Source organism: Paroedura picta, chromosome 6 (assembly GCF_049243985.1).
Source record: "Paroedura picta isolate Pp20150507F chromosome 6, Ppicta_v3.0, whole genome shotgun sequence".
NCBI lineage: Eukaryota > Metazoa > Chordata > Lepidosauria > Squamata > Gekkonidae > Paroedura > Paroedura picta.
In genome coordinates, this window is record NC_135374.1 from 34,118,746 (window position 1) to 34,141,575 (window position 22,830).

The 22,830-nt window shown below is 41.8% G+C and overlaps 1 protein-coding gene across 2 annotated transcripts in view; it reads right to left on the bottom strand.

Annotated features, from left to right (window-relative positions):
* Positions 1-22,830, bottom strand: part of IMPG2 (interphotoreceptor matrix proteoglycan 2) — a 66,103-nt gene that overhangs the window by 28,280 nt on the left and 14,993 nt on the right. For both annotated transcript variants that reach the window (XM_077342104.1, XM_077342105.1), the window contains exons 3-7: positions 22,508-22,674; positions 11,892-11,923; positions 11,787-11,810; positions 2,179-2,228; positions 1,745-1,830 (exon numbers count right to left, since the gene is read on the bottom strand). In XM_077342104.1, the coding sequence (XP_077198219.1) occupies positions 1,745-1,830; positions 2,179-2,228; positions 11,787-11,810; positions 11,892-11,923; positions 22,508-22,674 (359 nt within the window). The remainder of the gene's footprint in view (positions 1-1,744; positions 1,831-2,178; positions 2,229-11,786; positions 11,811-11,891; positions 11,924-22,507; positions 22,675-22,830) is intronic.

Consider the following 22,830-nt stretch of genomic DNA (forward strand, 5'->3'; position numbering starts at 1 on the left):
GATTAGATCACTTTCAACTGCCTTTAGAACAAGTCCATGAAATACTACCAATTCTCAAACAAAAATAGATCACTCTACTCAGGGGGCAAGATTTCCCATAATGGCAGCTCTGCTGGATTTAGAAAGGGGGGGGGGAATCTGATTTGGAATGCCCAGATGCCAGAAGACTGTGCTAGCCTTGGGGAGCATTCTGGAGTTCTGGACTGGCAGTTCCTGAGGGTATTTGACAGGGGGTGAGGTTAGTACAAGGGCCCGTTGGTATCCTTGGATCCTGATCCTGGAGTGCCTCCAATTTGCCTTAAACCCTGGTGAGTGCCATTTAGTTTAAAGCACAAAATAGATGCTGAATTGGCACAGGAGGTATTGGAGCCTATGCCTCATGCCACAAGGGGGAAGCCCCCATTGTTATACCAATCAAATCCAATAAGGACATGAAGATTTGCACTGATTCTAAGTGTACAACCAGTAAGGCCTTCCCAGTGCACACTTTCCTGGTCCTAGTCATTAGCCATTTATTGGTATCCTGGCTAATGTGGCAGCCACTGTGTTGATGTGGCAGCCACTGTAGCGCAGACTATACTGACACTTATTTGAAGTTAGTACTGCCCCAGGGATTGTGGTTTCTTAATTTGATGATGTGCTGGTCATGGGGGCATCTGAACACCAGCTACTGTCCAAACAAAAGGAAGTCCTGGGGCAGTTTGACAAAGCAGGCCTGAAAGTAAAAAAGGAGACATGTGTTCTAGGAGTTTCTGGATTTTACAATCAATGTCTCAAGCATTCACCAATCCTGGAAAAGCTCCAGGCAATCCACAAGGCACCAAAGTCGAAACTCAAACCCCAGGTGTTTCTGGAACTTCTCAATTTTTATCACTCCTTTCTCCCCAAGAAGGCACTGTGGCCAAGCCCAGGTTGCTTGATAAATTGGCAAAATGGGTATGGACCCTGTGTACCTGCATAACTATGGGTTGGGGCCATGTTGGCTATCAGACATTGTGACTGGAAAAAAATGGTCCTGTCTCTTATGGGACTCAGACCGAGGATGGACAACAGCTCAGGAGATATGTGGATCAACTGCAGTGGCATATGGTGTCGCTACTTGTGGACTCCATTACTGCCCCACTAGTGGAGCTGCCCCCTTCCATGCCTGATCCCTTGTCATCAATGCTGGAGGTGTTAGAGGCCACTGCAGCTCCTCCAGACACTCCTTCCTCTTCTAGCAAGCTAAGTTCACCGGCGGCTCCTGCGGTTCAGCACTCGGCCAGGGAGAGGCTGAGACCCCGGTATTTACAGGACTACATCTTATCTAGTAAGGGGGGGGGGAGTATTATGTTCTGTGTTTAGTTAGTAATTATAGGGCTAATTTGTAAAGGCTTGTTTCTTGCGTGCAGGAAGTTTTGGCAAGGAAACAGGCTATATAAGCAACTAATTCTAGTTTCACTTTTGCCAACTGCTGCAAATGATTGTGTGTTAATAAACAGTTGTGTTCATCACTCTAGTAGTTCTCCCACTTCATTGCACTCTGAGTACAGATTGTACATTGTTCACAGTCTATGTGCATACACAAATGGGATCTATGTACTAGGCAGGCCAATCAATGCATGAAGGTCAGGAACAAAGCCTGCTGCCATTGATATGCATTTATGTGCTGAATGTAGAGTGTTTTGGTCATTTGCACAGAACTAATGGAACAGTAATGCAATCCCTTACCCCCAAAATGCAAAGAAAGAGTCCAAACACTTACTTCAGTGTATTCAATCTTATCAGTAATCATTTCTGAAGGAGTCTCAACTGAAACTTCATCAGGGGGTAGAACTTTGGCAGCTGCATCTTAGGAAGAAGACAAGTGGCATTTTGAATTGAATTACGCATACCCTAGCATCTTAGACAATTACGTTACTGCAAGAATGGCAGCCTAGTATTAATCTGTTTCACATCACCAAATAACTAAACCTGTGCCACAAAGTGCATCAAAACAAAATGTCTTCAACAGTTCATAAATGTGATTCTAACATGGCAGATCTTTCCCATTCAGTACAATAGTATACAAGGCTTTTGAGTAATAAAAGATAGGGAAGCCCAAAAGATGTCATGCAAAAGGGAGCCCTCAGGTCTCATGAACAAACCATTGGAACATCACAATAGTCTTCTCAGCAGCTTTCTGAGTAGAGAACATACCTCTCAAAGTAGTAGCAACACCAACTGGCGAAGGTGTTGACAATCCAAAACTGGAAAATAGAAGAACCGAGTGTAAAACTAGAGTAAAATAATTTCAATAACTACATTGCCTTTCCCTCTGTAAACTAGGCACCACATACAAAACTGAGGGGAGTATTCTTCAGAACCAATTGGGATGATATGCAAACTCCACATTTTGGGTTATAATTATTGTTGTTGTTATTGTTCTTTGAAAACAGGCTGAGGATGGTTCACAACAATAGGATAAAACAATTAAAACAGCATAAAATACTAAAATTAACTGTTAATCATCAGCAACGAACAAAGCCCCCCCCCCAGTCATCCTCCATCTGCCAACAGAGGAAGGAGAGGAGAGGATGTAAATATGAAGTAAGTGATAGCATGGGCAGGGGGGAAAGAAACAATTAGAAGAAGGCTCCAGTTGACAGAAGGATCGGTAGGTCCTAGTTTCTACTTTGATGTCACCTTCATATTAAAGTTTCTCAATATCATAGGTAGCAGGTTTATGAAACAAACATTATTTCTTGGAAAAGTCAGTGTGGGCTGGAATATCTGATGCACTCCAATCTCTTAAAAGGTAAAGGTATCCCCTGTGCAAGCACCGAGTCATGTCTGACCCTTGGTGTGACGCCCTCCAGTATTTTCATGGCAGACTCAATACAGGGTGGCATTGACAGTGCCTTCCCCAGTCAATACCATTCCCCCCCCCCAGCAAGCTGGGTACTCATTTTACTGACTTTGGAAGGATGGAAGGCTGAGTCAACCTTGAGCCAGCTGCTGGGATCGAACTCCCAACCTCATGGACAGACAGCTTCAGACAGCATTTCTGCTGCTTACCACTCTGTGCCACAAGAGGCTCTATATGCACACCATCACTTCACTTTTTATGGAAACTTAAACATTTGTTTTAATTATGTTTACAACCTGAGTAAACAAAACCTCGTTGATCAATCATATCAGATTTACAATGCAATCCTAAACCAAGTTACATCCTTCTAAATTCTTAACCTTACAATGCTAATGGATTGAATCTTCATACATTTCCTCATGAATAATACAAAAGGGATTAATAAAAATGGCCTGCTTTCCTTGTTATCATATGTTTCATGTATGGGTCACAACATGCACCTTCTTAGCTTCTATTGCATTCTTTTATTAATTTATTTCATTAGCAATCTTTCACAGCCTCAAAGATATGACTCTTTCTGTAAAAAATACTTTATCAAATTAGAATCAATTTATTAGTGTCAAAACATTAAAGCATGACTTCATGAACATACCTGTCAGTATCAATTATTTCCTGCCTTTCCTGTGATAAAATAAGTGTCTTTTCAAGGGTTACCCCAACTTTCTTCTGACTTTTTAACCTACTCATCACTACTTTCCCCAACCCCATTTTCTTTGGGTATGGCTAAGTTTTCATTTTATAAATCTGCTTAAATGGGTTCAAGCCTATGAGATCTTTCAATAAACAGAATTACATAACAACCTCAATGGAGCATCATGTTGTTTTGTTCTACAAAACTGGAGGTGATAAATAGATGACGTTACACTTTTCATCAAATTCCATGAATGAAATGCTTTCAACTTTTCCAGTTCATTCAAAGAACAAATGGTTCATCAGCTAGACAGTAAAAGGTAAAGGTATCCTCTGTGCAAGCACCGAGTCAAAGGTATCCTCTGTGCAAGCACCTTGGGGTGACGCCCTCTAGCGTTTTCATGGCAGACTCAATAAAGGGTAGTTTGCCAGTGCCTTCCCCAGTCATTACCGTTTACCCCCCAGCAAGCTGGGTACTCATTTTACTGACCTCAGAAGGCTGAATCAACCTTGAGCCGGCTGCTGGGATTGAACTCTCAGCCTCATGAGGAGACAGCTTCAGACAGCATTTCTGCTGCCTTACCACCCTGCGCCACAAGAGGCTCTATAATAATTTTCATAGCAATAAATTTGGTAACTTTAAGTCATTGAACCATGAATGAAACAAGATGCTAAAATCTAATTCATTTCTTGTACTTTTTCTGAAACTCTTACCAGTATCTTTAAATCCTTGTAACATGGACAAATTCATGCTTCGTGTACTATTAGCTTTATTCTTAACATTTTGCAATGCCAAAGAGCCAGTTTGGTGCAGTGGTTAGGAGTGCGGAGTTCTAATCTGGCATGCCAGGTTTGATTCTGCGCTCCCCCACATGCAACCAGCTGGGTGACCTTGGGCTTGCCACAGCACTGATAAAACTGTTCTGATCGAACAGTGATATCAGCGCTCTCTCAGCCTCCCTCCTCCTCCTCCTCCTCCTCTCCCCCCCTACCCGAAGCAGGGTGGCAACAGGCTAATGAGACATGACTTGTGATGGCAGTAAATAAGGCCACCGCTTTACTGACTGCCCTCCCAAAGAGGGTTGGACTGGCATGAGATGGGAGCCCCCTTGCCCCTGGAGAGCAGACCCCTTGCCCCTGGAACTCTCTTCCTGGGGAAGTGACCCTATTGGGGGGATGCCCACCTTGTGATATCAGCGCTCTCTCAGCCTCACCCACCCCACAGGGTGTCTGTTGTGGGGAGAGGAATGGGAAGGTGACTGTAAGCCACTTTGAGCCTCCTTCGGGTAGGGAAAAGTGGCATATCAAGAACCTCCTCAAGAACCTTGTTTGGCTACCCCCAGGGTCACTTGGCATCGATCCCCTGGCCTCCCAGCAGGGTTAGCTGCGCTCAAATACCTGTCTCATAGAATCATAGAGTTGGAAGGGGCCATACAGGCCATCTAGCCCAACCCCCTGCTCTATGCAGGATCAACCCTAAGCATCCTAAATCAGCCCTAAGCATCTCTTAATGAGACCCCCACACACACTTCAGGGAGGCCAGTATCATTGTGGCTGAGATATGTTTACCACAGAATGGTAGTTAAAGATGCACTCCACAGTTCTGACCAGATGCCAATTTTAATTGCTAAATTGTTAACAAAAATTTAAAAAATGGTTTGGATGCTGTTACACATTGAATTTTTGTTTGTTTTATATACTAAGCAAGATAAAATCCCAAAAATAACATCAATACCCATTGAAAGCCTCAATTTGTAAAATTTCCAAGTAACCAAGTCATTAAGAAAATATCAGCTGGATTGGAACAAGCTTTCATCCTAGAGTTAAGTAACAGGCAGGAAAACTAAATGAGCTTTTCCTGGAACTTCATTTTGTTGGGACAGGTGTTGGGACAGGATTAGTCACAGCTGCAACAGTACAACTTTATGTAAGACTTTCTATGAAAGTAAACTATTTTAAATCACAGACCTCATTTTCACTGAGTTTGTTAACAGATAAACAAACTTTTAGTCTATTAATATTTGCATATTACCTGAATTTCAATACTGGGACCTTTTTGACGTATTGACAAACATGTGAGAATATGTTCCATTTTTAAAAAACAAACAAAAATGTAATACTATTTTTAGCATTTCCATAGCACACCAAAACTAAGTTATAATTCCATACTAAGTAGAGTTATTTACATACATAAGTGCTATCAAGTTGCCCCTAAATTATGGTGACTCTATCAAGGGGCTTTTAAGACAAGAGGCAGAAGTAGTTTGGCGCCATCAGTAAACATGGATCTAATAACGTCCAGTTTGCTCCTTCAGATGGACTGCATTTTCATTCTGTGAAATTGACACCTTAATCTTTGAATTGCTGTACTGCCAATGAACTGTGCCCCAGCCATCTCATGTTGATCTTAAAAGGGACAAAGGCCAACACTGAAGGAGCCCAAAGCATTAGTGCCAGGATCCAAGTAGGTGCTCCCAGCAACACTTTTCAGTGTTAGCTGGTGAATTCACACCAGAACCACTCAAGTGCAGTAGGACCATTCTCAATAGTGCTCAATAGCCTTAGTAATGGTTTAGTCATCAGAGCAACTAAGGCACTTTCAGCTCCAAAATCAAAATGGAAGTCAAATTGAAATGGGTCAGGATAACAAATCTTACCCAAAAAAAGTCTGAAGGTACACTGCTACTACATATTCAAATATCCTTTTCCTAAAAAGAAAAAAAAAAGGTATTGCTATCAACCTATTGTTAATTCAATCAAAGTCTAGGGCATTCGCTTGCAGGGGCTCATGGGAATTGTATTCCATGGATATCTGGAGGGCCACAGTTTGACTACCCCTGGTCTAGGGACAGCTTCTTCAGGAGGGGGGTCATCCCTGCCCGCTTTCGAACAGTGGGGACAGTCTCCGCCTGTAAATCATTTCCTGCTCCCATGACCCAGACTGAAAATCCCCTTTCACTAGATGTCACGATGGGCAGGGCGTGACCTTTGAAAGAATATGACATTCTGCTTCGAGCTGCTTCATGCAGCTTTTTTCATAGCCTCAAGCCAAAAGTAGCTGAAACCCATCCAGACAACAGCACAATGTACTCTACACTGACATTTTGATACTTTCCTGCCAAAATTGTGGTGTCTAGGCAATTTTATCAGTAAAATGTGCATCAAACAAGTCACAGCTGGCCTTCGATGGCACTGAAAGCAGGCTTTCGAATGGTGCTCATGGAATAAGTGCAGATGCGGGAATAATAGTGTGATGCACTCTCTGTAACCCACCCCAGTTAGTGGATGGGATGCAGCATTTTAGACCAGCAGAGGCTTCTGGACAGTTATCATGGGACACCCAATGCAAAGCTTGTCAACCTCAAAAGAAGAAAGTGTGGCTAAAACTCTGGCCCAAAGCAGGGGGTGAGCAATGACTCACTAGTAATAGTCACTCCTCACCCCAGAGAATGAGGAAAGCTGAAAGTCAAGCCATAGGTGTCTCCATCTTTGCTTTCTCCATGCCTTGGGAAACCCCAAGTTTGGTACCTGAGGCTAGGAAAGCTAAACAAACTCCTGTGATATTGTTTAGCTTTTTGTCTGGCCCAAGGAAGGGGGGGGGGGGAGAGGACAACAGTTTGTGAAAGGAAGTAAGGAAGGCCAAAAATACAACAGTGTGATCAAGTTAGCTTTATTTAGGGCTTTTCTCCAGACTCTTGGAAAAACAAAAGAAACAACATCAAATAGAAACCTATAGTGTTAATGAAAAGGCTTTCATTTCTTGTCCTTCTGATATATGAGAAATGGGGGGAACATGTATTCCTGGTGATGTTTCTTCTTTTGTTACTTAAGCATTATTTAGGTTTTGTTGGGATAGTTTAATATGAGGGTCAAAGGACAAGTGCTTTTGAACAGAACAAGAGAGACTGAGGAATCAGCATAATTACCCTGATGTGTACTAAGGTGGGAGTGGAACACAGTGCAAGCAATGGTAATGGTAAGGCAGAGAAGAAGGAACTGGAATGAGGCAGAATCCTGAGAGCCCATGGTATCAGTATGGGGAAAATGCAGAAAGGCTGCCAAGTCAGATATGGCATCTACAGAAACAGCCCTGAAAGGACTTATCTTAGTTTAAGTCAGAGCAAATGTTATAGTAAATTAAAGAGAAAGAAGTTGTGCAGTGCCAAGTATCTATAGCTGTAGCACGATCCATGGTGTACAACTTCTTTCATTTTTAGCTCATTGAACCCTTTATTCAAAATGAAACATCTCAGCCATGTCAAAGACAACAACAACAACAAAGGTTAGGGTGGTAAAGAACAGGGGAAACATTAATTAAGAGAGGTTTGTGAGTACTTGCAGAGAAGCATCTTCTTTTCCCCTCCCGCACTATTTCCTATCTCCCCTTCCTAAAAGCCCCCATAGCCTCCCCCTTTTTCCTGCTACTCCTTCCCACCCATCAGCCAACCCAGCTTATCTTCCCCCATTCCCAATTTCTTCCTTCCCTCCACCAACTAACCAGGAAAACTCGAGCCCAGTTGTGGGGTTGCCAGCTCTTGGTTGGGAAATTTCTGGAGATTTTGGGATGGAACCTGGGGAGGCTGAGGTTGGAGAAGAGCAGTGGCCTCAGTGGGGTATAATGCCATAACTTCCAAAGCTGCCATTTCTTCCAGGGGACCTGATCTCTGAATAAGGAAAATAGCTTCAGGGGTATACCTACCCAGTTTGGTGCCCAGGGCAGGCAGGGCTTGGTAATAGGGGGTGGGGCATAGTTACATGGTAATGCACTTCACACTTTCAGTTTCCATTTGAACACCACCTTCTTGTGGGGTGATAAGCATCATACAGAGCCTGTTTCTCTGCATTGGCTATCAACACACCAGAAGCTGGAAATATTGGGGACAAATGAGAGCATAAGGTGAGCTTTCCTAAAAAAGCAGAAGGGGGAGAAAAATGGTAACGAGCATGTCACCTTGTATGACTTCAATGCACCCCGGGACATGGCACCAGGGATTAGAGGCTGTGATTTTGGGGCTGATGCACAGGGTAGGCTAGTGAAGATGTGCAGAGCAGGTGTGTGTCTGCCCCAGTCTCTCTCTTCCACCGACCAGGGCACTGACTTCAGTGCAGGGAGACTTGAACCCATGGGCACTGACTTCAGTACAGGGAGATGTCAGGCACAGCAGCAGCACAAAGGCTATGGCACTGGAGCCTCCACTGGTCACCCTGCTGGAACTGCCACACAGACACACCATCCACATGCCACTGCATCACCACATGATTTCCATGCCCCATCCATTCCCCATATCATCACATCAACTAACTTCACCAATCTGGTGCCCATACATTGCTTTCATGTTGAACAGCAGCAAACAGTCAACCCTGGGTAAGTCATGCATATTGCATGAAACAAGTTTTCTTGTACATGCCAACCAACAGGAAATGAGAGAGGCAGTAACAACCCTGGGACAATGACATCAACTTCTGGCATGATCAGAAGTGTCATTGTGTCAGCTTGTGTGATGTTCTAGCATTCACCCAGTTGTCAAAGAAAATTAGACCATCACCCAACATGATTATGTCACTTCTGGGTCACTATGGGAGTAAGATTGCCAGGTGGAGCCTGGAGATCTTCCAGAATTGCAAGTAATTACCTGACTACAGAGGTCAGTTACTCTGGAGAAACTCCTCTGGTGGCTTCTATGACATTATAGCCTACTGAGGTATCTTCTTATACCAAGCCCTGCCTTCCCCTTGCCGCACCCTGAAAATCTCTCAGAATTAGCGAATCCAGAGTTGGCAACCCTAGCCATAAGATCTGTCATTATGTTGTTGCCATTGATTGCACCTCCCCCAGCTGAACAGCAGCAAGCAGCAGGAGCAGGAGGTGGGAGGCCAGGGCTAGCCCCAAAACAGTCATAGAAAAGGCCGTTTACTAACAAAATCCAAGGCTTGAATGCTACCAATACAGTTGTAGTTGCCTAGCAATGGTCACATGGGGCATTTGTTTCTGAAAGCAATAGGTACAGTTTCTAATATGGGGTGTCAATTTCAGATTTTTCTGCAATTTAGCGGTTTTCTCAGGTTTGTAGAAAGATTGTCTAGTCTGTTTATGCCCCCTCATCTCCAGATTTAATTATCCACAGATGTGGCCATTTTAATAATGAGGTACATTTATATAAATAGATGCCATTCTAAAAGTTCTTAGAACATACTGCCGTATGATTTAAGCTTAGGGTGTTTACAGACATAGCTGCAGTAGGAGCATATGTGCATTTTCTGCTCCAAGTTCTGCTTCCTCCCCTCCAAAGTGAATGCTTATTATTCTTACCCTGTGGTGCTTACCATGAAATGCTTTCTTGGGTTTTCTTATTAAAGCCTTGCACAATTATCAGACTAAACATTGGATTGGATTGGATGAGTTTTATATATTTACTCACTCTCGATCAATCAATTTTTTCTTTTTTTCTTTTTTTTTGCTTTTGAAAAACTGCCTCAAGAAATGGAGTGTAGCTTCATGACTGACAATTACTGTTCTGAAGAGTTTCCTCTAACAGAAGCACATGTTTGCCCTGAGTTCAGTTCAGGAAAGAAAGTTCAGGAAAGAAGTTGGTACTTAGTCCAAAATTGGTGTAAATATCTTTCTAGGCTAGAAAATTGCAAGGTTCAAATATAATTGAACGTACCATATGCAGTCTACAAACAGGCTGCAAACCTTGCCCCTTCTGCTAAAACCTGAAGCATTTCCCTGCTTTTCAAATAGCTTCAACTATCACCTTGTAATGTATCCACTGTGTTTGTTACAGTAGAGGAAAATAACTGATGTTCTTCTATGGCTTATCCCCTACTATCAGTACTACTATATTTCCATGCCTTAAAGGAAAGCTCATTTTACAGTTATTTATGCCCAGAATTAGTACACTGAACCATCTGCTGTTTTGCAAGAACTCTAAAGTGGAGGTCTACAGCCCGGTGCCAGGCCGCAAGAACCTCAGCAGCGGACCACGGCTCCCTCTCCCCACCCACTCCCCCACAGTGAAAAGCTCGCCAGGCCACAAGCAAATTGGCTGCCAAAGCGGGGGGAGAGGGAAGCATAAAACTGCCACACATTCGCATTTGCGCCACCGCCATGTGCAAACGTGCATGTACGGCGGGTCTGCATATGCACGTTTGCACAACTGGCCGGTGGTCGCGCTTCCCTCTCCCACCCACAGCGAGAAGCTTGCCGGGCCGTGAGCTAATAGGCCGCTTTAGCGAAGCTGCCGCACATGCGCATTTGCGCGGGGCCCTGGGTCACCCTCTCCCCCCACCCCTTGGCAATGGGCCGCAACCTTAAAAAAATTGCCGACCGCTGTTCTAAAGTAGAGGTAGATAGTCCAGTAAAAATTCTAGTAGAAATTTAACACCAAACTACTATTGAGCAAGTACAAAAAGTCACACCCATATAGCAGGAGGAGAGGGAGGTCCTGAGTGGAACTAAATTCTGTTTCAAAATACTATGTTATTAATATTACAATCCTGTATGGACTTTGTTTAACTTCCTACTGAACTCAGTGGACCTACTTATGAATATAAATGCTTATGTTCACACTGCTTGAAATCATCTCTTAGTTGTATTTGATTTTTTTGGTAGTTAATAAAAAGAGACTTCACAGAGACACATTTAACTTGAACCCATGATTTTGTTGGGGGAATGCTTTTTCATTACCCTTCTCACTGGGACAAATTGTAGCAGCAAGTCACAAATCATTAATGTTAATACAAAAGTGACAACTTGTTGTATCTGACGGATGTTGAACGTTACCATAAAATGCACAAGAGAAGAAGTACACCTCACATAGGAAGACGTCTAAAGTGAATCTAATGCCTGCAACATTTTCCTTTAAAAGCAATTGTTTAGTTTTATATGAGAACAAATGTGTAGGAAGGATCCGTTGAATGGACATCCCCTGCCCACACACACCCTGGCCAAAAGCAGAGAATTTGTAAAGAGCAGAGGGGGCGAGACATTCTATTCAAGCAAAACAAGGAAAATAATCTATACTTTTAAAAAAGAAATTTGTCTTCATTTCATCTGCTGTCATGTTAAGTTCAAGTAGGCAACAATATATTGAACACACATGTAAAAATTGTGCAGGTCCATGAGTCCGCTGGATATCTGCAGTCTGCTTAAACCTCAAATACCTTTTTCCATGCATAGGAAACAGAGTCTTGAGATGCTAGTGTTGAACTGAACATCTGCCACAGCTGGAAAGGGAAAGGACTGTCTAGCTTTAGAACAGTGACTTACCCACAGGTCCAGTCAGTGCAGGAACTGAAAAAATCAAAAGAAAATATTGAAAATGTGTTGCATTTTACAAGGTATTATAAAATATGGAGCAATATAGATACTTACCCACCCATTACTTCTTTAGCATAGGACAGTTTCTAGAAAATAGAAAACCAGATTCCAGGTAAGGACCAGCATTTTGCACATTCAGAAATTATATTTTTGCATTCTTATAACACAATCCCTTGGAGTGGCCTGGATGATCTAAAGGTGATCAGAGGGGAATAATGCCCAGATCCAGGACAATGTATGTTCAGAGAAACAGAAGAAAAATGATTCTCCTGACTGGAACTCTGGAGGAGTAGAGCTTTTTAGAATAGATAAAACTGAGCTAAATGGACTGTGGTCCATTGCAGTACTTGGTATATATAGACGTTCAGTACGAGGTATATATAGATGTTCAGATCCCATCATTGTCAACCACTATCATTACATGCAGAATAGCAGCAATAAGGGAAGCAGATAGCATTTAGCAGTTATGGAAAATAAACATGCATGCAGAATCCAATTCTAAATTCTAATTTCTATGAACTATACTAGCTTGCATTTACCACTCAGAAAATATCATTTTTGCCTGATTTAATTCCCAGTATGAAACCAGGGTTGTCAGGCATGGCAAACAGCAGGAGATGGGTGGGGGAGCAGATACTATGGGGGGATTTTCATTGCTGTGTGATGATGTCACTTGTGATGTTGTTTATTATTATTATTATTAATTGTACGGCAGAACTACACACAAGCACCAACATTGCCGTGGTGCAAAACCAGCACTTCCAGGTCCTGCCACAGAAGTGATGTCATCATCTGGCAATGAAGATTACTGCCCTGTTTTGCTTGCCTGCTCCTGCCTGCTGACCACATGAGCATCAGTGGGCATCGGAGTTTGCCCACTATTAATGATCACCTGGTAAGCCTATATGAAAGTCATCCATAAAGCTATAATTTACTTAGTTGAATATATTTAAGAGCTATCCACATAGTTTACTGTTAAAGAGTACTTGCCTAGAACAGGCAAGCCCGATCCTGTCAGATCTTGCAAGGTAAGCAGGGCCCACCATGGGAGACCTCCAAGGATTTAGATAAGAGTTCCTGCAAGGAATGCCATCTATAAAACTATGTAGTTCTGTTGAAGGGAATTAAATCATTGAGGGTTGGTTTCAGGGGTCATGACACAGAGGCAGGACATGGTAAAACCACCTCCGAATGTCCCTTCCTGGCTGCCAGACAATCCTCTGATTTCCTGGCTACACTATACATACCATATGATAAATAAATACTGTTTACTCCTATGATATCCACAGACACCGTCATAGGTAGATCAATTAAAACAGGACCACAGAGACACATGAGAAGGGGCACTACAAGGCTCATAAGAGACAGCATAAAAACAACAACAGGAGTGCAATAATTTATTCTATATGTATCATTTCTTTCTTTCTTTATTTGGATTTATTACTTGCTGCTATTGGGGAACCGTCTTGTAGTGGGTTACAATTGAAGATAAAAACCCCACATAAAATAGAAATGTTAAAAACCTAACCACTATCAATACTCAAAGAATGGTGGCTAAAAAAGCCCATCTCCTCAACCCTGCACCTCCCCCCTCAGCGCCTCAGAGAAACTCCCGGAGTATCACCTAGATTCAGGTAAGAAAGCTGTCCTTAAATATGGAGAGCCCCATAGATCTTCTACATCTTGGCCTCAATCAAAAACCTGATGGAACTCTGTCTTACAGGCATTGTGGAACCGCAAAAGCTCATTTTAATACACTGTGAATTAAAAAATGAAAGGTGACAATCAAAGATGTTACAAGGGACTCTTTGACACAAAACGTTTTCCCGTATATATGAGGTTTGGGTATTATGACATCAAAGTATCAATAGTTCACACACACAAAACAGAAGATTACCATAAGCATCCTCTTTCCTGCTCCATAGTCATCATTTCTCAGAATGGAATAGAAGAAACCTGAACAGCAAATAAGCTATTTTCCAGACTGGCATCTCTCTCTAAATTACTTAGGCAGTTGACCAGGTCAAGACCAGCAGGCTTAAAATAACACTTACTAGAAGTGTTTGGGTTTGACAGCAAATGGAGCCGTGCTGTCACCCTGGATATTGTCAGATTAGGTAGTCCCCCCTGCTGTCTGGGCTTAGCTACTCCAAGTAGTTTTCACAGAATGTACTGAAGCTCTCTTCACAGAGTCAGAAACACTGATACCCCTCCCCACAGATTGAGTTTACAAACAATATTAAAATATTATGATTTAATAAGCCATGTTTCAGGTTAAAAAATATGAATCTATTACCTCTGCCATCCACATTGTCTATTAATGATCCATGTGAGCCCTGTAACCCCAGGAGCCAATTTTCTTGGGGAAATAACTGCTGGTGAGGGTGGGTTACAAGGAAAAAAATCAGTTATCCTTGACTAACAGATCACTGGATCCAACCCATTGGATATTTGGGCTGAATACTATTAATATGTTTTCTATTATTTTCTTTCCTTTTGAGAAATGGTGAATTCCCCAAATGAATCAAGCCTAGTTTAAACTGGGTGGACACCTGTGTACTGTGATTACCCCATATATATTAGGGCAGGGGGACATTTCAGTGTCTGTGGCCTAACTCACACAAGAAGGAAAAGGACGCAGAACTGGGAGGAATTCGTTGCCATGTAATCTTCCCCTAAGAAGAGTCTCCAGTCTGATTTTCCCTTCACATATCTGAAGACATAGCTCTGGGAAGCTCATCTGTAACCACTATGCCACAATTCCCAAAGGTCAGTCCTCTCCCACAATCAACGAACATTCCAAACCACAGGTTCTTGACACTCATCACACCCATGCCCTCATTTGCCACCATGCCACCACAACCACCCACACAACACACATATTCAACCCCATGCTCTTACAGACTGGACAACTCTTCCCCTTCCTGTTCCCACTGCCTAGCTCTAGCACCCGTTGTATTCTTGGATACAACAGGCTTTGCCCCTAGTAAAACCATAAAACAGATAAATACATTTTGAAATACATTCAGACTAATTAAAACCAATAACGCAATGTTTATGCAGAGTCGTTATCTGATAAGGCTCCTCCTCAAGAGAGGGGGGATATAGGAGGAGGAAAGCTGAACCAGCAGAGAGCCAAGTGATGTTCTGGATCTTCCATATGTACTGGCCTCAACTGTACACCTGGTGGAACAGTTCCATCTTGTAGGCCCTGCGGAACTGTGCCAGTTCTCTCAGGGCCCCGATGTTCTCTGGAAGCTTGTTCCACCAGGTTGAGACCAGTTGCACTTTTTTGAGGCTGGAACTTTGGTGCTTGATTTTTCCCTAGCAGGTTCAATGACTTCAGACAGTCTGAAACAATTCAAGCAATCACGGATGCCAAAGTTTTGATTTTTTTTTTCAGATCACACATTCCATTCCTTAAATCAACATGCAAACAGACCTACTCCACCTGCAAGGACAGCTATGAATACCATCACACAACCAAGAGAAGTTACACAGCCAATTGTAAAAGGGAAGACTAATAAAGCAGCCTTGGACATATCTTATTCTCAGCATATCATCGTTTCTGCCTCATCCAGCATCAGTTTATTTATGATTGTTGCTCCTTCTAAAACAAGCAACTTACCATATTTATATGATAACAAGTGCTATTTATAACAAGCGATTATATTTATATAGTAACAAGCAATGGGAACCACTAGAATGTAGAACCCTTGTTCCAGTAAGCAACTAACTTAAATTTCTGAAAAGTACTTTAAAAGAACCCCAACAAAACAAGGCCAGCTTTCTGCTTCATGGGTAATGCTTTTGAAATACATCCATCCATATTTCAAATATTATACTGATATATTTATGTTATGGAATTCTGCGTCTGTGTCTTACACCTTCTCCCATCTTTTGCATTTTTTATGATCCAAATTTCTTCTGTTTAACATTTGTTTGGTATCTTGTTTCTTATTATCATTTTTTTCCATTTTGGGGGCTGAATTTCCCCATTTCCCTATTTTTTATTCATTGAACAGGCTCCCCAGAAAGTTAGAGCAATGTGCCTAGCTTTTTGAATCACAGTCAGAAGCCATGTGGCTTATGGAGGTTTCTCTTGGGAAGAGGTATTAATCCTTTGCTTCCTGTCATCACTGTCCCAGGAAAAATCCAAACCATAGGCTTGGATCCTGGCCAATTTCAGCAGGAAAAGCCCAGAGTTGCTAAGACTACTGCCAAGACTCGCCTATTCTTGCCAAAAAGTTGATAGTTTGCCAAATTCTATAAAACTCCAAGTCAAGGGACCCAGGTATGCATTTAGCTGGACTTGTTCAGCAGCACTAGCAGTTGCTGAGCAAAATCCAACATAAAGGGATGTGCACAAACCGGTTAATGAACCAAAGTTCATCACAAATTTCGGATAGTTGATAGTTTGTAAAGTGAAGTTCGCAGACTGAAAGGTAAAAAAAAAAAATAGAGACAAAATTATAACAATTCCAGATCAAACTAAAGGTTCTGGTAATTACCTTCAAGGCCATACGCGGTCAGAGCCCAGTGTACCTGAGGGATCGCCTCCCCACCTATGTCCCCAAAAGAGCTTTGTGCTCCACTGCCACCAACCAGCTAAGGATCCCTGGTCCTAAAGAAGTCCTCCTGGTCTCAACCAGGGCCAGAGCATTCTCTGTTCTGGCCCCCACCTGGTGGAATGAGCTCCCGGAGGAGATCAGGGCCCTGATGGAGCTTAAACAGTTCCGCAGGGCCTGCAGAAAGGAGCTCTTCCGCCAGGCATTTGGTTGAGACCAGACGCAATCAACAGTGACTGAAAGGCCCCTGCTCCCCCCCGCCCCCACCTCAGAATTCCACCAACATGCTCTGGACCTGTTTGTATTGTTGTATTGTCTATATTATTTATACTGTTACATTGTTATACATGTTTATAGATTGTTTTATGTATTGTTGTTTGTTCTTATGTAAACTGCCCTGAGCCCCGGGGAGGGCGGTATATAAATATAATAAATAAAAATAAATAAAATAAAAATATGTTTCTGTAAAAGGTTTCCAATTGTCTACAAAGAAGTCCATACACAATTATCATCTATATGCCATGCATTTTAATAATGAGAAAGTTCTATGGTCCTTAGTCCACTGATTTCTCTCTCCAGGGTTGTAATACAAGTATTTTAGCTGTAGTAAGGGCACAGATACTTATTTTCTTTTATCATTGGTAAACTTCCAAGAAATAGGAGATAGTTTAAAAGTATGTAAGAATGCTCAAAAGAATGAATGATCATTCTAATATAAAATGGATAAGAGTAATAAACTAACTTCTTCCCAGAACAGCCTAATGACTGGAAGCACCCAAAATATATGCTTAAGGAACACAACACCAGCACTTAGATACCACTCAGTACTTTGCTAGAAAGTAACTATGTTGACTGGTATATCCTAAACATAATTGTTGTTGAACATAATGTTGTTAAATAAGTCACAACTGGACTCCAGGGAATGGTAGAAGATACGAAGGCCTGGGGCATCATTGTCCATGGGGTCGCAATGGGTCAGACACAACTTCGCACCTAACAACAACAAAGTCACAACTTAACATCCAGGCCATGATCCATTACTTTGGCAAAAAAGGGCAATATAACTTCCTATTGCATTAATTCCTGAGATGCTGCATGTCATATTTATTGATCAGCATCAAATATTTATGAACAAATATTGTAGGTTTTGATTTCTGCTTTAATTAAATTAGAGTTTCTAGGAACAGAGGGCATCTCAGGCATTTCTGAAGGCATTTCCGCAAATCAGTAAAAATAGCATTATGTCAGCTGAATGGCAAAGTCTCACCCTCCACATCTGCTACTGGAAATGGCGGAAGACAACAATGCACCTTATACGCAACTCGCTTCCGCCTGCCAATCATTTCAGGAAACCAAACCCCTTCTTCCATATTTTGATGCAGTTTAAAGGTCCTGCAATGGCTGATAATTTTTAAAAAATTCATACTTCTACATTGCAATGCCTATGCATGGAATCATATCATAGTGCTTTTTTAACACCACCAGCTATGGGATCACGAGTCCTCTGATACATTTAAAAAATAATATCATTTCTGATTGGGGGGGGAGAAAACTTTTGAGAGGCATGCTTTGTGTTACAACTTTGAAAAAAATATTCTTTTATTTCTAGCATCGCCTACACTTGTGTCCACCTATTCATTGCTCCAGGCATGTCACAATTTTTAAAAAGAAATTCCCATCCCTGGGAACAAGGGAGAGGGAGATGGGTGTGAGGGTGGGACAAAGCAGGCGACTATAGCGCATATGAGCCTCCATACCTTCCTTCTGCTGGCTGCTCTCTGGTAGCTAGCTTTTTTTAAGTTGGTGAATCCACTTTATGCTATTCACCAACTGGGACTAAAATTAAGGATGTAGCAAGCTTTCAGCTGACCAGACGCTGGATGTGGGCGATGTCATGTAGAACAGCCAGAATATAATGCCTACATTAGGTACGCATTTCACTACATTCATTGCATGTGGAAAAGCCCTGTGACACTTAGTGGCAAAGGGCGATATTTAGATACCAACAGATGTTGCAGTTCCAAATGTTGCCTTTCAACAGAAGTTGATAAGAAGGATCTAAAACTCAGCTGAGAAATTACTCATCATCATAATCAATCAGTTGATCCAATGTAAAAATCCCCCTGTCCAAGCCTTCAATAAAAGAGTTTTCTTGTCAATGTTTAGGACTGGGTTCATCCATAATGTTAATTTAGCATGTAAAAATGGATCAACTTGGTATTGTTATGGCACTATGCACCATTGTTTTCTAGCTACAGAAATTGTAGGCAGAAGATCCATTCCAACATAAGTATAAACTAAGAAAAGAAGTGCAATTTTAACCTCTCTGTACAGCTCCAAAATATTGCTTACTTAGGGAAAGTAGCTATAGATTGTTGTTTCCAAGTCCCTGCATGTATTTTAGCACTGGTTGTAATTGATATAATGATCTGTGGAGTTGTGATAGGTATGGGACTAATTTTTATGGTTTTAAAATGTGATTTTATCTGGTTAAGGTGGGTGGCCCTTGTGAGGGCAGAAAGGCAGGATATAGAGGCCATGACTAAAGTGCGGACACGAAGCTGCGAGGGTGCCCAGTGAGGTGCCCACGCAGTGTCATCATGCCGCGCTGTGGCGTGATGGCAGAGGGGCATGGTGCCCCGGCCTTAAATAGGCCGGGCATGCCTGCTCTCGCCCTCTCTGCATCGGCCACAGCCCAGACAACTACCCTCCCACACCCACATCCCCGTTGCTTGGTTTGTTACAATTTGTCACAGCTGCGGGTTATGCCCAGTAGGGAGCTTGTTGGCAAAGAAGCCCGTCTGCTCATGGGACTCCCTGAGGTTGGGGGTCTCACTAAGGAGACCGGCTATTAACCGGGCATGGCCTACCCGACTGGGAGGCCAGGGGCCCAGAGACAAGTGGCTGGGGGACACCAATGGAGGAGGACACCCGTTGGGTCCCTCTCAGTCACATCCCAGACTATTCCGCAGCAGAAGGCATCCCATCCTCTTGGCTGGGAGTGAGGCATGGAGCCGGAGCGCCGCAGTTCATAGTATGCAGCTGGACGACTGATGGGGTCAGGCTCCCCTATTGGCATCGGGCCAACCCTCTGTTGGGGGTTCTTTGTTAATAAATAGCTGCAACCAATGTATTTACCAAACTGGAGTTGCGTTGTCACTGGAACAGTTGCCACCTGCTAGTCCAATACATTTTGTGAAATAAAGATAAATGAAAAGAAAGTTCTCAATATGAATTACAAAACAGAAGAATGTATTAACATTAGTTAAGATCACTATTGTTTAACTACTTCCGATGAAATTAGTGTTAAACAATGAGGGAACCTCTACTCTCTTGGCTCTTCTGAAAGGTGCAGTCTCCATAGCAACCTTAAGTGGAAAAGCTCATTTTAAAGTTGTTAGGGAGACCACATTCCCCTTATTGTAATGGCAGATGGTGAAACCCTAGAAGATTGAGCTGTTCAATTTACCTCATGTCTTAATACCATTAGAATATCCTTTTTCCTGCTCCAAATCCATTTCATTGACTGCCACTGGGTGGTCAGATAACACTCAGTATAATTACACCAGGACATGAGGTAAACTGAACGATACATTTCATGCATAGAGAAAGAGAATTTGACAAGAATTACTATTAGGCAGCCCTATGTTGTTTTTTTTTACAATGTAAATTCCATTCTAATAACTTTATTTGGACAATAGTTTTCAATAAAGTATTAAACTCAAAACTAAATGGATATATTTACAAAATAATTGATATGAGCATTATTTACGATAGAGAAATGTAAAAGGGGAAGGTCAAAAGGGAAATGTGTTCCTTGACAATAAATCCTGGAAGGATTAGGGAATCCCCTTTCTGATCAGTATTAGTTTAATCCTGTACATGTTAATGCTGTACATGTTAATACTGGCTTCTATCAAATATAACTGATTAAATATTCCTGTTCACTATTAATAGCAATACCATAGGAAATAAACATACTGTGGTCATCAGCAATGTGCTTATAATACAATAACCATAGTTGTTGTGGGGGTTACAGGGCAACCATACCAGTACTGATAGCCTTCAAGCCTTGGTTTCTATAAGTAAAAGGCAGAGGGAAAAGCAGAGCCCTTTCCAGGGCTATTTTGGCCTTTGAAACAGGTCTCATATAGCAGTAAGCATAAAGTTTTGTCCAATGCACTGAAATTGCTTCTGGACACACAAGAAGTGATAGCAACAAGTCTGAGCACATATCTGATCCATTGGAGTTTTCTTGTCATTTTTTCCTCACTAGGCAGCTGAGCTGGGTCCCCTGCTTGTTTCCATTCAATTCAGTGTTTCTGGGCTCATATCTCCATATGATTATGAGATATTTGCAGCCCTCTCTCCTTGGATTCATTCCTGTGCTCTGTACTTGGCACAAGGAACACTGTAATGGCACCAAGATGTTCTCAGTAAAAAAAACGGCAGACTCTTCCATCCTTCTTATCACTCTATACCCTTTGCTGTGTCACAGAAGACAAGAAGCTGGTGGCTAACAGCAGACTCTGTGTTTGCAAGTGAGAATGTGGACAAGTAAATGGGTGGGCTGCCTGTTGCAGGAAATTCAAAGTGTTACCTGGTATCACTGAGACCCTGAGTAGGCTTTTACACACTTACAGAATTTGATAAATTAATGATGCACAAGAGCATGCTACCCTATCAATTTGCAAATCCATGTTTAAGGCTAACAACTAAGTTGCAGATGAGTTGGTTAGGTCTATTTTTTCTATTTTATTTCTTGGGCTTACAGGGCACACGCAAAGTTTGACAGTACTAATCAAGAAAAGATAAAAATTAGACAAATAATAGAAATATTGTCAGAGTTGAAAGTGTCCCAAAATCTATAAAAACCAATCCTCTGTCTAAAGAACAAGAAGAACAAAAAGAACAACAAGAAGAATTGGTTCTTATATGCAGCTTTTCTCTACCAGGAGTCTCAAAGCGGCATATCAAACTAGCACGTTGTCCACAAAACAACAGAGGGATATAAATAAATAAATTTAAACTAAGGAGAACTGGCTCACTTTGAATTAGCATAGAAATATTTAGAACAGTGCTATCTGACACCCTGGACTCTTGGTATGCAATCAATAAATTGCAAGCAATAATGAACATTTTGAAAATAAAGAAAGGCTGTCAATAATTTTAAAGTCAATGACTTGTAGCAATAATAATAATACAGTACTCTTCAGCCATTTCAGAAAATAGTGGAATGACCCTGGAGACAGAAGCTACAACTGAAAGCCATCTCTGGGAATAACAAAACTAGCCCACAAGATGCTATATAACATGTTTGTTTTTCTTATGACTGAAGTCCTTCAGGTCGCAAGAACATTTCCCTCTATTGTTATCTTCTACCTTTAGGTGAAGACTTGTGTGTGTGGGGGGGGAAAATAGCATTTTCTCAATAACCCTTACAGGCGTGCCATTTTATCTGCATGTCTGCGTGTATGTTAGGGCTAGGGACAGGAACGTTTCAAGGTTCTACCTGGAGGTTAACAATCTAAATGGGGAAACCTGTATTCAAATTCCTATTCAGCAACAAACCTTATTGATTGATGGTCACGCCATACCAGAACCCAAGACAAGGGGAGAAAAGGAGTCTCCATACCAGAAGCAGCAACTCAGCTACAAAAGGGAGTGAGTGTCAAATCTGTGGCAACCACTTAGGGGACATTGTTGCTAATTTTGCCTCACTCAGGATTAAAAAACAAAAACAAAACACTTTTTTGACAGAATACAACAGCCAGGAAACAGGAAAAGGCAGGAAGAGCCAGGAAGGAGAAAGCAAAATGAACCTGTTGCTGGCATGGCCACGAGCCGCCACGAGCCGCAAGGGAGTGGCGGGCTATAATAATAATAATAATAATAATAATAATAATAATAATAATAATAATAATAATAATAATGGTGATGTGTTTGTATGTTCTATTAAATTGTTCTAAATATTATTATATGTCTGTATTATAACATTGTTTTGATTGTTCAGGGGATTTTTCAGGGAACTCTAAATTGGGGGAAAAGGCAGCATACAAATGTTTTTGATAAAATAAATTAAACTTTAAATATTTCCCTTACCTTCATGATGAGGCTTTGATGTTCTTCAGACTGACTAAAATTGGCTCCTATCTCAAATATACTCATAGTTCCTTCCTCACAAACATTCAGCCAATTTTGATGTTCTTCACGCCCTGGGAGTCTTTCCCAGAATGTTTTGAAGACTTCCCATACAGCTTCTTGGCACACTGAAAAAGTCATAATTATTATTAGGGGAGAGGTTTTACATATAGTGTTAACATTCTCCAGGTGGTGGTTTGAGATGTCCCACAACTGGCCTTCAAATTACAGAGAATCCCTGAAGAAAATGGCTGCTTTAGAAGGTGAGAAACAAGGAACACTTG